General features: G+C 33.8%; 1 protein-coding gene across 1 annotated transcript in view; it reads left to right on the top strand.

Annotated features, from left to right (window-relative positions):
* Nucleotides 1-14,570, top strand: part of LOC136979745 (nose resistant to fluoxetine protein 6-like) — a 125,437-nt gene that overhangs the window by 9,170 nt on the left and 101,697 nt on the right. Inside the window, exons 2-4 of the mRNA XM_067275768.1 lie at nucleotides 10,469-10,719; nucleotides 10,862-10,985; nucleotides 11,682-11,769. Coding sequence (XP_067131869.1) covers nucleotides 10,469-10,719; nucleotides 10,862-10,985; nucleotides 11,682-11,769 — 463 coding nt within the window. The remainder of the gene's footprint in view (nucleotides 1-10,468; nucleotides 10,720-10,861; nucleotides 10,986-11,681; nucleotides 11,770-14,570) is intronic.

Genomic DNA, 14,570 nt, shown 5'->3' with positions numbered 1-14,570 from the left:
GAAAATATGATCAAGTGTGGATCTTCCACTCCTAAAACACGCTTGTTTCTCATGTTCCATATCTTTGTATTCCTGTTTTAAGTAATAGTTTAATAATTTTTCATATATCATGCTGAATGTACCTCTGTAATTTTTAAATTCATGTTTTTTGCCTGTTTTGTATATTAGTGACAGACAGAGCCGTAACCAGAATATAGCCAATGTGGCCCCCGCCATAGGCGCCGATTTAACAAAGGTGCCAACGAGAAGGTTTCGGAATAATATGCATTCGAGATTAATAACACAAAAAACTTTTATATTTATATTTATATAGTATTTATGATCTGTAATTTCTACGAACATGTACGGTAGAGTGTCATTAATCTGCACCCCGGTAATCGGAATCGCCGGTAATCGGAACGATTTTCAGTCGGGCTATGTCGTGCCGAATCGAACGTTTTTGATACTAGATTTACTTCTAAAGTATAATTTTCCTGTTTCTATATTCATTAATATATTTATTTGTTTGTACAAAATGCAGAAATAATTTTTAACGATACGATAGCCTCGATTATTATTATAAAAATTTTCGTTAGGCTTAAAATCGACGAAAATTCGACACGAAGCGACACGCAACGGAGAAAAATTTGAACGTCGGACAGGTTAATATATTTATTCGTACATAATCGGTAATCGGAACAAATCACTAATCCGAACAACCCCAGTCCCCAATCGATTCCGATTGCGACTCTCTACTGTATTTCAAAAATGTTGCAGTCTACATTGTTTACAAACTGATTGACCTGCAGAACAGCTTTACTTTATACCAGTTTTACTGGCATCTAAAGTTTGAAACAAAATTATAAATAATATATAGACAGATAAATATTTTAGCATAATAATTGATAGTACTCCTAATGTAGCTCATAAAGTACAAGTATTCCAGATTATCAGATACGTAAAAATTGAAAATAAAATAATAACTATCGAAGAGAGATTTGTTGATTTTGTACTGTCAAAATGTAAAACGGGACAAGGACTCGCAATTGAAGTTTTGGATAAGATAAAAAATGAGGGTTTAAATTTTAAAACTATAAGAGGACAAGGGTACGATAACGGAGCAAACATGACCGGAATATATATATAATGGCACGCAAGCGCAAATAGCACGATTAAGCGATCTTGCCAAATTTGTTCCTGTGCCACGCATTAGCTTAATTTAATTGGAGTGCACGCAGCATGTATTACGTCGGAGACGGTTTCATTTTTTTGGAATAATCCAGAAATGGTTTAAGTTTTTTGTTTCATCTACCCGAAGATGGGAAAAAAATTACATTACTAAAGACAACACTAAAAGGACATGGCAACACGATGTGGTGCTGTAAATCACGTTCAGTAAGTCATTTAAATATCAAATTAATGAAGTTTAAGATGTCCTTAAAGAAATATCGGAAGATTCTTCATTTGGAGATGGAGTCGTTACAGCTAGAATTATTATTGGACATATTAAATCATACAATTTTATTTCTATGTTAATTATGTGGGAAAATATTTTAGCCAAAATAAATGTTGTAAATAACCAGTTACGGGATAAATCACGAGACATTTTTTCGCCCTTCTGAATTACTAAATGGACTAGTGTCTTTTTTCAACATTTTAGAAATAATCGGTATGATATTATCATGTTCGAATGCGAACAAAAATGTGAAGAGTTGGGAATTGATTCAATAGTCAAGATGAAGCGAAAACGCAGAAGAAAACTGTTACCTGGAGAAACAGAAGAAGGAGCTTTCGAGGCAGGATGAATTAAAACATTTGTTTTACGAAGTTGTTGACAATATTATATCCCAACTAGGTGATCGATTTAAAAATATGTGTTTAATATAATCGATTTTTGATTTTTTAAATGGAAAAAATTTGGTTACCACGCCATTAGTACATTTAAAAAAAGCTGCAGCCCACTGTTGCATTGTATATAGTGAATTGGATGCAACGCAAATAGTAAACGAATTAGAGTGTTTTCAAAGTCTAGCAAAAATAATATTTGAAAATTTGATATCTTTACATCATTTACAAATATTACAGGGAATGGTTGAGTGGGATCTCTGTGAGTCTGATCTCAACATCAGTATTGCATTAAGGATAATGCTTACACTACCCGTGACTGTTGTTTCGGGTGAGAGGTGTCGGTAAGTTAAAAATCATTAAGAGCTATGTACGTTCTACAATGTCCCGAGACAGATCGAGTACTTTAAGTTTATTATCCGTAGAAAATGATATTTTGGTTAATGTTACCCTTGGTGGCAAGATGGCGGCCAGAAGGATTTTTCCCGTACATTTTACACGGCGACGGGGAAAATTTTCCCTACATTCGAGACTGCTACGGGGAAAATTTTTTCCCTGTGGTCACGTGACTAACGCGTTTCCGGTCGCCGTCTTGGTCTTCTATGGAGACTGCACGTTGCGCGCTGTATCGTAATAACGCGACCTAGTAACTCCTATACTATAATGAGCTAATATAAGCCCTATTTTAATAGAAATAAAATTATTTTTTTACTCACGTTGATTGTCTGTCATTTTCTTTTTTACATTTCTTCCCGAGTTTCGAACCTTGATCTTCGTTTGGTAAAGATCTTCGATCCACGCCTTCGATGTCGTCAATGTGGTTGTACCCCTTCCACTCGTCGGTTATTATCAAACTTCCCGAATTGACGTATTTGTAAACTATCCAATTTAGAGTTTGTTCGGATCTGTCGTTTACCTGACAAATAAAACAGTTCCTGTCCTGTCTACATATGCCACCCACAACCCATTTCGTCGATTTCAACAACCTGCCTTTTTCGTACTTCCTTTTGCAAATGACAGTTTCGTCGATCTCGACGATCTTATTCGGGCCGCCTATTTTGAAGCTCGTCATCATGTTACTTAGTGATATCATCATTGCCAGACGTATGTGATTCGACCAATCCACACTAGCTTTTCGAGATATCCCGGATGCTAAAGCCGAAATCGTAGCACCACATTCTAGACATAGGTAGTGCCATATGAATGACAAGATACATCCCCAAGACAGACGACCACATTTGCTTTTAAAAGTTCCTTCGTACACTGAATATTTAACTGCACAGAACTGCATCTAAGACGACATTAATTTTTTTCGCTTCCGTAATGTATTTTGCATGTCTTATCGCACGTAGAACACGTCGACTCCATCTGCTGTATACCTAATTTGACCGCAAATTTGAATGCATTATCAATTGCCGGGTTCAATCCCAATTCCGAATAATCTGTTTCCATCATTTTATAAAACTTCCAGGTAGTACATTTGGCCCAGAATTCCTTCGAACTCAAATCAACGTCGCCCCTGATGTGCACGCGATTTCTTTTTGTTTTTACTTGTAAAAAATATAAATTACCTTTTTAGCAAATCGGAAAGAACAGATATTGTAAAAAAAAAAAAAATTCGATGCCAACAACGAACATGCACCACACCACTGTTTTCTACACTCCCGCCAAACAAAATTTGCATAATTCGACGATTTCGGCACCAACACATTACGTCACAACATTTCCAAAGAGCTCCCTCTCTCTCACACGTCACAAACGCGAAATCGCGCGTCTCCGTTTCGAGGTTACAGGAAACACGGTCGCCACGTCGAACGCAGGGAAAAATATTTTCCCCGTCGCCGTCTAGAATGTAGGGAAAAATTCCCCCGGCCGCCATTTTGCCAACAAGGGTAACATTAACCGATATTTTTAAAGAAACCGATTTTGAGGACATTATAGACGAATTTGCAAATTAGAAGGCGGGAAAAGTTCATCTTGTTTAAGTTTATTTTGTGATTGCTATTCAAAAGATATTAGTTAATATTGTGAACGTTCATCAATCTGATACGTTAAATATAAACTTTTATTTTTTATGTTATTACTAAGTAATTATTATTTTTGTTTTGTTACCAGTAACGTACCAACAAAGGGTTAAATATTTATTTAATTTTCACATTTAAAAGTGATATTATTGACTCCATAAGAATCTTTATAAGCAGCAGTATGCATGTTGGAGTCATTTGCCCGTATAACAAACTGAAATCGGTGATAGTTGAAATTTAGTAAACGATTAGTGGAATTAATCGATGCGCAATTTCGAAATTAAAATGAATAATACTGTAGTTGTATAAAAGCACCGATTGATAATGCATTTGCAGAAACACATTATCGAGATTACATTTATTTATTAATCCTTGAGAGAACTCCATTCGGGCGACCGTGGGACACTTTGTAGCATTGCTACACCTGTTTGTAAATTCACTAGTACATTAATAGTGTATTGTTGTATATATTTGTTTCTTAACGTTGTTATAATGATACTCTTTACATCAAGTAACACTTTGAAATGCCAAATTTGGCGTCAACAAAGTCTCGGATGACGTTGAAACTTGGTGATGACAGTGGTGATAAAAACTGTTGAATTTCCGTTTTAAAGAAAAAGGGGGAGTGTAGTTCCTCCCTTTTACATTGACAATAAATTTGTTTAAATTAATCCTTTCTTTAACACTTAATTATAATAACTGAAGATTGTATTTAAATCCACGTATGATAACATCAATCAAAAGTATTTCTTAAATGGAAAAATTGATAAACCTTTTAGATGGGGTGAAAAAATAAAAAATGAGTAAGTTCCGTTATCATTGACAAGAAAGTTCCAAACGGAAACGTCCTTTCTTGCACAAGATTAAGTTTAAACAAGTTGAAAAAAATTATTTATCAAATAAAAAAATACAATATTAAATAATCTTTCTTTTCTTAATAAAATAAAAATACAAATCGTATTCTCACAAGATCAATGATGTATGGAAGATCTAAAAATGTGTTTGTTCAGAATGTATACAGCCCAAAAATTATTAAGGGTTAATAAGAAATTAGATTTAATCATCTCGTCAGAATAGTGTTACCACCCGTCTGGTTTTCACCCCGACAGTCCGGGAATTGACTCACTGTCCGGGTGAACTATTAATTTTGTCCGGGAATTTCGTAGAAATTGTGAAATTACAATGGAACAAAGTTCTTGCAAATATTGTTATAAATTTACACCATTCGATCAACGAAAGACCTTACACCAGTGGCGTGCCGTCATTGGAAGCGATGGAAGCGCCGATTCCACCTTCCAACGACCTTCCCTCGTATTTTATAAAATATATATTTTCATATTTTAACGTACTTTGCATTAATTAAAATGAATATTTTATTATAACTGCATTATGTATCTTTTACAAATTTCTATACTACATGTGAGAAAAACGATAAGATTGCTGTTGCATATTCAAATAATTTTGTGGCGGAAGGAGTGTCGAAACCGGGTCAGTTTCCAATCAGCCAGTTTATATAGGAATTGTCACATTCGGTTTACGGAGCACCAACCTCACCCCGTTTAGCCGGTAGAAGCGACACACGCGTAAAGCATCTAATTTTATATTCCGGACCGGTTGTGGGCTGTTAGCCGCCCGCCTGCTAGATGTTCGGCCGCCCTCGCCCGATTATGCAAATCACGAGTAGACTAGGTCAACGGCGGGCAACCCCCGGCCCGCTGGCCAGCTACGGCTGGCGAAGTTTCTATCCGGCCCGCGAAATCTTTAATAGATTAATTAGTTATTTTTCCAATTCTTTGTAATTTTCGAAAACGATAAGAGAAATAAATGTAGTAATTAACTTTTTATTTATTTATTTCGTATTTGCAGACTAAACAAATTACGAGTCGCAAGAAGGCGTGGATTAACTACTACGGCCCGCGGAAAAAACGTAAAATTTATTCTGGCCCGCGTTATAAAAAAGGTTGCCCACCCTAGACTAGATTTATAACAACCCAACCGATAAGAGTTTACTGGCACGTTTTTACGATAGTTCGGTATAGTCGACGGGAGTTTAAAAAAAATCCATTAAAACATTTGATATATTTACTCCGCGTTAATTCCGCTCTCCCATCTTATATTACTTACGGATTTCGATGTTAAACCGGTGATATTACGATTTAGTACGTCCCATCTGTAAGGGGATGCAGAAAAAACGTGTACAATTCTAGGACAGTGTTAAAAAATTAACTGTTATTTTGGCAGCATCATTTACGACCAAATTTAACGAACGAGACGTACAAGGCACAAAAAAAGCTCTAGAATTTATTTTCTTTAAATTTACGATTTATGTATCCGTTTCATAAAAATTTCTTTCCACTTCTTTTCCGAGACTACGGATATTCAGGTACAAAGTAACCGGTTTCGACTTATTTCTACTTAAGAAGTTATTAAATAATTAAGCGATTAGGTAATTAGAAACATAAATAAAACCTCGACGAAAGAGCCGAAATTTTACTTAAACGGAAGCTTAACCCAACCGATCTCTCGCCGAGTACGGCGGGGTCCGATCTCTTCGTAATATTAGACGTAATAAAGACAGAAATTTTTCCAGTTCGACGAGAGTGACCGAAAAGTCGTAAATTTTGGAAATTTCCGCGGACACTCGGTCCTAAAACCAATTAGTTAGAAAACGAACGACGGACAATCCGTTAAGTTTAACGTATTTAGATTTTTACGGCTACGGTGACAACCGTTTAAAATCTACGACAACCCCGTCGCGTCCTTCGATATATACTAGTGACGCGACAAAAGAGGCATTCGACGTCGACCGGTATCGACACCCTCGGGATTTGGCACGCGCACACCTACCCGGACCGTTTCCGATTCCATTCGTCAGCCACTCGTAGGGAGCTATTTGACTAAGTGGATTGTTTTAAGATTTAAAAAGTAAAGAATATTTTGTTATTTTTATGTACGTTTCTTCGCAAAGTTATACTTAATTATAAGTTTCTTTAAAAGTATATTCGTCACACATTTTGTTTTACCGAGTAAGTTTTTCTGATAATTTTAATTTTAGCTTTTATATCGTGGCTAGCGATTCAAAAATTTATTTTAAAAAAGTTTTGGCTCCAGACCGTATAACGAAAAAGAAAACGTTATTAAAAGAGAAAGACCGATGCCGAAATTAAATATAAATACGTCGACAAAAAATTTCGACATTTTGACGATAAAATTTATGACGAATGACGATTCTTTCGTAAAAGTGAAGCAATTTGGAAATCGAAGCGGAATAGAATTTAACATTGGAAGACAATATAAAATAAATATTGAAAATTATAACGAGATAATTAGGATTAATAGGTATATCTAAATTAATAGACGTTATATATTTTTTCTCAAAGCGAGAATTTGCATTTAGAGGGCGTAGGAAATTTATTGAATCTAACAACGGGGTAACTATATTGAACTTTCTTATTTATTAAGTACGTCGGATAATCTATTAAAAATACATTTAAAGAAGTGTACGGTTTTTACTGGCTTATCGAACGAACGAATACGAACGGGCCCCGACGCGCAATTAATCGATTGCCCCTGAAAGAAGGCTTCTTACAGAAACACAGCTTCCCTATCGTCAAATGTCACGGCACGCCACTCTGCCTTACACTCAGTGAAACTCATCTGCCATTCCGCCATGTTACTCTGTTTATGCTGACGTGTGACGCGCAACCTGTCTCTCGTTTTTTTTGCGTGTATGTTACTCTTACGCATGTCCCTAGTCCCTAACTGTAAGTGATTTAGAACCAGCATGCACGTTATAATTCGCATTGTAAAAAGACATGTCAGGCAGGAACTTCTGTTCGAACAAACCTGACCTACTGTCCGGGTCAGCGATTTTGTAAAGTGGCAACACTACGTCAGAAAGCTATCTAAATGAGGGCCACTATGTATTGAAGTAATTAAAACCCTTCCAATTTCACGTATCAGTCGTAAATCCGCGCTTTAATTCCAGTAATTAATTAATTTTTTTATTGAAAAAGTTATATTATAAAAAAAAGTATATAAAAGTTGAAAATAATCTAAGAAATGCTTTTGTTTGATAAAAATGGCTGCAGGGAATGTTATTCTTACATTTAACATGGTGTGAAATTTCACATATGCAGTCTACATCGTTTAAAATCAGTTGACCTAGAGAACAGCTGGTGGCAGCTTTCATGGGACGTTATCATGTACGCCCGAGGGGAAGAACATATATTAAAATATAACACAAAATCTCTGATTTTTATGCTATTAAAATACAAGGGAAACCGAAAAAAAGATACATAAAAAAACTTCTACTAAATAAAAATAAAAAAAGCTGCTGATGTCACAGAAAACATCTAATAGTGATTTAAAAGTTTTTACACAAGTAAAACCGGTCCAATAGAGGTTTAGAACGATTTAATTAATTTGATAAAAAAATTTCCATAAAAATAGCGCAATTAAGTAGCTAATTAATAAATCGTGATAAAAAAAATTTTGCGGCAAGAATAATTCATGAAATTTGCACAGGACATAAATAACGATGTATATAAAGTAGCCCGTAAATTTTTGGAAGCGTTACGAAAAAAAACAGTCCTTAAGGGACCGTTTTCTCGTAATGCTTCCGCTTGAAAGTTTTTCTCACTCATTTTCAATGTTGGTTACAAGTGAGCATAAAACTTAGTTTATTCGTGCAGTGATGTTATTTAGTAAGTTTATTTTCATATTTAGTGTACTTTTTTTTAATTCTTCAACTTTTAGTGAAAACTATACAAAAAGAAGAGCGGAAGCACAGCGACAGTAAGGGTTATTATTATTAATATCTTTCATTTAAGCATCTTCCTGTGCCCAAACTTTCCTGCTCCATTCTGTTCTGTCTCGAAAATCCTCCTCTGTCAGTCCTTTAGGTTTCCTGTAATTTATCATCTAGTTGTTTCTGGTAGAATAGTTGAATAATAACTGAATTTGTGTGGATTTTTTAAAGCAATAAATACATTTCTATTGTCACCTTTACCCGATACAGTTCCTATATCTACTCTCTTTTCATTTTGTAAAGAGAGTAGATTATAGCTTGGAATTTGTAATTCTGTCCTTTCTTACTCATTATTGATACTAGTGTCAACTTTAAAATATGGAAAATTTATTTTTCTATTAATCACATAATGATCGCTTTCACAATCAATCCTGCTAAAAACTCTGACATCTTGGACCGATAGTGCAGTATTCTGTTTCACAATGATATATGATTTTGAATTTTGTCATGATGTCGAGTGTATTTATGTATATCTTTATGCTGGAAATAACCATTTGTTATTTTTAATAAGTTCTGCATGCATAGTTCAATTAATCTTTCACCATTATCACTTATTCTATCTTCTCCAAAAGTCCAAATATTTGGTTCTTACGATTTTGACCAATTCGGCCATTAAATTCCGCTGCCTTTATAATTTTTCTATTGTTCCCAATATTATTTATTATGGTATTTAATTTCTCAAAAAGTTCATCTTTACCTAATTTATTTTCACTGTCACTTAAAGCACATACTTCCAAAATTGTAATACAGTAGAGCATCGATTATCCGACCTACGATCAACCGTCGCATCGGTTAACCGACCGCGTTTTAGTCGGCAAATTCAAATGTCCGCTAATGATGTGGCGCTACAATATTTGGCTATGTCTTGGCTACTTTAATATTATTTTGTTAAATTTCTGCGTGTTTTAGCTAGAAACACTGGCTTCCTCCATTTTTCTTCTATTTCGTCAATATAAGAACAGAAACTCCTTTTTAGTTCTAGTATCTTTTGGTACGCCACTAAAAATGTAGATATTTATCTTTTATTACCACTACCTGTCATTCCTTTTTGGTTTCTGTTTATAGAATAATATCCTATTGTATTCTATTTAATTCCGAGACAATTCGTCTCTTTTTATTATTAATACTTTGCACATTCCACGTTCCTATAATCATTGTCTTCTTTCTGTAGCCTTTGTCGTCGTCCCGAATACGCAGTCGGCTTACTTCTGTTGAACGTTTTCGCTTTTGAGTTTTTTTTTCGAGAATGGGAGAGCTGGTCTCATGTCTGAACCTCCAACCCGTAAGTTGGAATTTTTAATCAAGATTTTACTCCTCTAGGGAAGTGGCTGTCACCACCTGCCAGTCATTCCTAAAGTATTAATCGGACAAAACGTTTAAATTATTTTCAAATCTTTGGAACAAATGGACGAAAGTTTCGAATGGTAAGTCCGTTTGTACCAACAGTGAGGGTTTCTTTGGAAAAATATTTTTACCACGTTTTTAAGACTTGATATACTTGTGAAACTACGTTGTATTTTGTCTTATATCTTTGGTAATCATCCCTTCCGCTTTTTCCAAACAAATTTAAATGTAGAAATTACGGTTTCAGACACGTTTAAAAATTCATTTTTTTTCCGGTTTACTCTTAGCACCCACGTTTGCGGTTTAGCTTTTGCGCTATTTTTGTGGTAGTAATTAATCATATCAATCGAAGGTTTTTTGTGCTGTGAAACTGCACGAGAAAGTATAATTTTTTCTCTTTCGATTTGTTTTTTCAAACACGTAATACATAAAGATAACTTCAATTTAATGTATTTGCTATTTTCAGTGATTGATTCTTTTGGAAAACTACCGGCAGGAATGTTAGGAATGACAACGTGGCTAGCAGGGGATTATGACCAGTGTTTGAGCATAGATATTCCTCAAAATAGAAAAGAAACTACCAACAAAAGAAGTGAACAGGTTCGAGGCAAATACTGTGCCCTGACAATTGGAATAGATGAATCACTAAAACGTATTACGAAGTCAATTCATAAGTTCGAAAATAATTCATTGATTAAAATAGTAAAAGTGATTATTGTAAGTATTAAATTTCAAACAAAAATTTTGCGATGAATTAATACAGTTCAGTGTAATTTGTCTGTTTAATTTATTAATACAACAAAGTTGTATATAAAATAATTCCTGAAAAATCTTCATACTGAATTAATTAATTTTTTAGAAACCAATGAAGTTCGATGACTTGTTCAAAGTAGATGTAGCCAAAACGAAGATGGGAATACGTTTGGATGTGTGCATTCCGAGTACATGCAGTAACGAAGACTTAAAAAACGTTGGGAATTGGAGTAAGTCGTTTGATATTTTGTACTCTCGTAAATTCGAACACGCGTTAATCAATTCTCCGTTGGAACCGAAACAATTCTGATCAATAATATTTAGCCAAATACAAAACAAAATTACGCTAAAAAATTATAATAACTTTGTATATACAAATAATAATTTTACAATGTGTTTTAATATGTATATAAATACCGAATTCAGTATAAAAAATTTTTTAAACTATTATTCAGTAGTCCGTAAACGTCTTACGATAACGAGTTCGGATTAGCAAAAGTGAATTGTATAAATTGAAAAAGAAAACTAGTTTTTTGCTATTTTTATAAGGAAGTAGTAACTGTACTTCGTGGAATGCCCATAAATGACAGATTCTGTTAAGAATTTGTAAGAAATTGACTGAAGAGTTTACGTCAGATGTTTCTGATGTAAAAACTCTCATTGACCTTCCTCCGTGTGTAGGGAAGCACCGCATTGGAAGATTGGCTTTTTTTCAAACACTTGTCCTTTTGTTAGTGAAATTCGATTTTACAATAATTTAATCTTTATCCTTCAGACAGTCAAGGGGAATGGAAGAAACGCATTTTGAACGTCATTTTATCTGATAAATTGAAAATAAAATAAGCAATAAATTAAATTCTCATTCCGAAAAGTTAATTTATGAACTTATATAAGTGTTTAACTACGTTCTTTATTTTATTTTTCAGTATTAGGGACAAAGGTTGACTTTAATGTCGAGTATTGCAAAATCAAAGACGAACGCATTGAATACAGTAACGGGCAATTGATATCGTTGTAAGTATATTTTTATTAAATTTATTATGCGGTAGCCGCTGGCAAGGCGGATGTCTCGCTTCTTTCTCGACAACACTTTGGTGAAAACTGCTCACTTGTCGGAGGATGGCTTGTTTGCTTTCTATGATTTCGAGCTGTCGGGATTCTTTTTGTCAGGTCGAATGGAGGAGGTGAGAGGAGTCGTCGATAGGCTATAATCGAGAAAACGTCACCATTTAACAAGAAAAACGAAGATTTATTGAATAAAAGTTAGACGGTTAAAAATACGAACATCGAATATCTATCGAGAGTTTTCTCTAACTTTCGAGTACAAGGAAGAGGGGCGGAAAAAAAGTTTAGACGATTGACTATCATACTGGTATCGTGTTTCTTACGAGGTTCGAATCGGTCCTTGATATCGTCGGCGTACACAATTATAAAAAGTCGTGAATAGACTCGTTACGCGCACTTGGTGTAGACAAAATCGGCGAAGCTGTTCCTCGGTCTGTTCCTATTTGTCACCGCTTAGAGGTTTGACGAGAGACTCTCTTGAAGGGGGAAGGAAACGGGCTTTTATAGATTCGTCTTGGGAAAATACGTCATGTGATTAAATGTTGAAGGAGCTAAAGGTTACCTGCTAAAGAAATCTTTACCTCCGTCCACATTTAATCACATGACGTATTTTCCGATGTGAAGGGTAAAGGCGTTTTCGGGACCGAAATAAATTGATAAAGTCGGACGTTAATGGTAAACTTTAAGTCTTGCAGTATGAGAATAAGTGCTCGGATAAATGAATGTTTACATTCAAAAAAGAGGGTTGTAAATTTTGATATTTGTTGAAGAAATATTCGATTTCTTTTTTTCGGCGATGTTGTTTCAACGGTTGAGTGACGAATTTAGTTAAAATATGTCGAAACTTTATGAGAGAAGGGAAAAATTTGGTTTACACGTAGCTCGGATCTGACAATTATATTAAATTAAGAACCTGAAATATATGAAAATAACATCAAATTACTTAAAATTCGGCTAATTGGTGATGCAATATAAAATATGAATAAATATTAAGGATGCACCGATTAATCGGTAAGTAATCGGTAATCGGCCATTTATTTCACCGATTAATCGGTTTGAATAATCGGACAATTTTGCATTTTATTCTTTTTGTTAGAATGCCACGTATAAGACTAGTAATAAAAATAATAAATTTCAGTTATATATTTACTATATATCACATGACAAACTAAATATTAAAAAAAATTTAAGTTAAATTATTTCTTTTATCAATACGTATTATAAGGTATAATATAATTTATTCAAAGCTATCTGTTTTATTTAAAGCTCAAACTTTAAATATATAAAACCAATGAAAATTTAGTTTTCAAATTTTAAAACCCTTAAATTGTGTTGCAAAAACAGGAGAAATTTATTATTTTCAGGGCATAGCCTGTTCCTTGCCGGCTGGTAAATGTTACCTCCATTCTGAAAATTATTTCACTTTCAATGGAAGATGCTGGGGCACTTGAATATTTCGTAGCTATTTTGCTAAAATTAGGAAAAAGTTCTTTTGAACTTCACCACAAAATGGGACACTATGTCTTTGTATTAGAGGTAAATGTAAATATTTATCTAATTCTTGATCGAAACGTTTCTTCGTTTGTTTCGTTTTTACTTTCTTTTTAAAAACATACTCTTATTCATTGTTTCGTTTACCAGAATCTAATTCATCAATAAATTAGAAAAATTTAGAGATTCTCCTCCATCTTAATCATCTCCAGAAATGGAAGCTTCGGGATTTAATTTTTCTTGAAATTTTGAATTATTAACATTATCTCAGCTATCAATTCTCTATCTTTTTATTTTCTCTACCATACTTTTTTTTTTGAAATTTTATTTCGAATCTTGAATATAATAAAGATGACAAGCATAAAGACTTGTTCTCTATATATGTGATAAAAATCTTTTTTTTATTGAATTTTCTAGTCCTGTTGTGGTATTAATGCCACTGAAGAAACTAATGCTTTTTACTTTTAATAATAAGAATAATTTCAGAGTCTCTATTGCGTGAATTATTGAAGATGAGCTGGTTTCTCGGTTGCTGGCTTTAACAGTAATTTCTTCGAATGGTTTTAAAAGTAGAACAGTTTTTTTCAACGAGAGGCCACTAATATTTGCTCAACGTGAAAATTTTATTATCTATATTATACACGACAAGGACTTTTTGCTGTTTCAAGTTTCTTTGCAACATGTAGTATGTAGAATTCCAGCGAGTAGAAACATCTTGAATTCATTTGTGTTTCTGCAAACCTGACTTGTCTTGTAAATTCTCCAATTTGCTTATAGCTATAGTTTTCACGACGACATTTGTTCAGATGATTTATCACGTTTTCGGAGATAAAAGTTTCGGCATTTTTTTCACCTCTGGACATAGAAGCCTGGCACAAATTGAACTTGGAAATCTTTTACTTTTTATCTTTGCTAAAAATTTCCAAGCAATACTGGAAGCCACGAAAAGTTTGGATTTGGCTATTAATTAAAATTAAAAACTTTTCCAAAATAATAATTTATCATTTCAATTTAATACATAAATCTGAAAAAGAAAAAAGTAGCTTCATATTGAAAATTATGTTTATAAGAAATTGTTATAAAATTATTTTTATCGTATGAAATTTTATATTTTTGTTAAGAATATATAATTTCGCGCGATTATAATCATAATATAATTACCTATTAACACAATAAATTATCAACACTAATCGACCGATTAATCGGTATTGGCCGATAATGCGTGACCGATTAATCGGTAATCGGTAATCGGTAATCAA

This window comes from Centruroides vittatus, unplaced genomic scaffold (genome assembly GCF_030686945.1).
Source record: "Centruroides vittatus isolate TY-2023 unplaced genomic scaffold, ASM3068694v2 contig_634, whole genome shotgun sequence".
Classification (NCBI taxonomy): domain Eukaryota; kingdom Metazoa; phylum Arthropoda; class Arachnida; order Scorpiones; family Buthidae; genus Centruroides; species Centruroides vittatus.
This window is presented reverse-complemented; position numbering and strand designations above follow the sequence as displayed.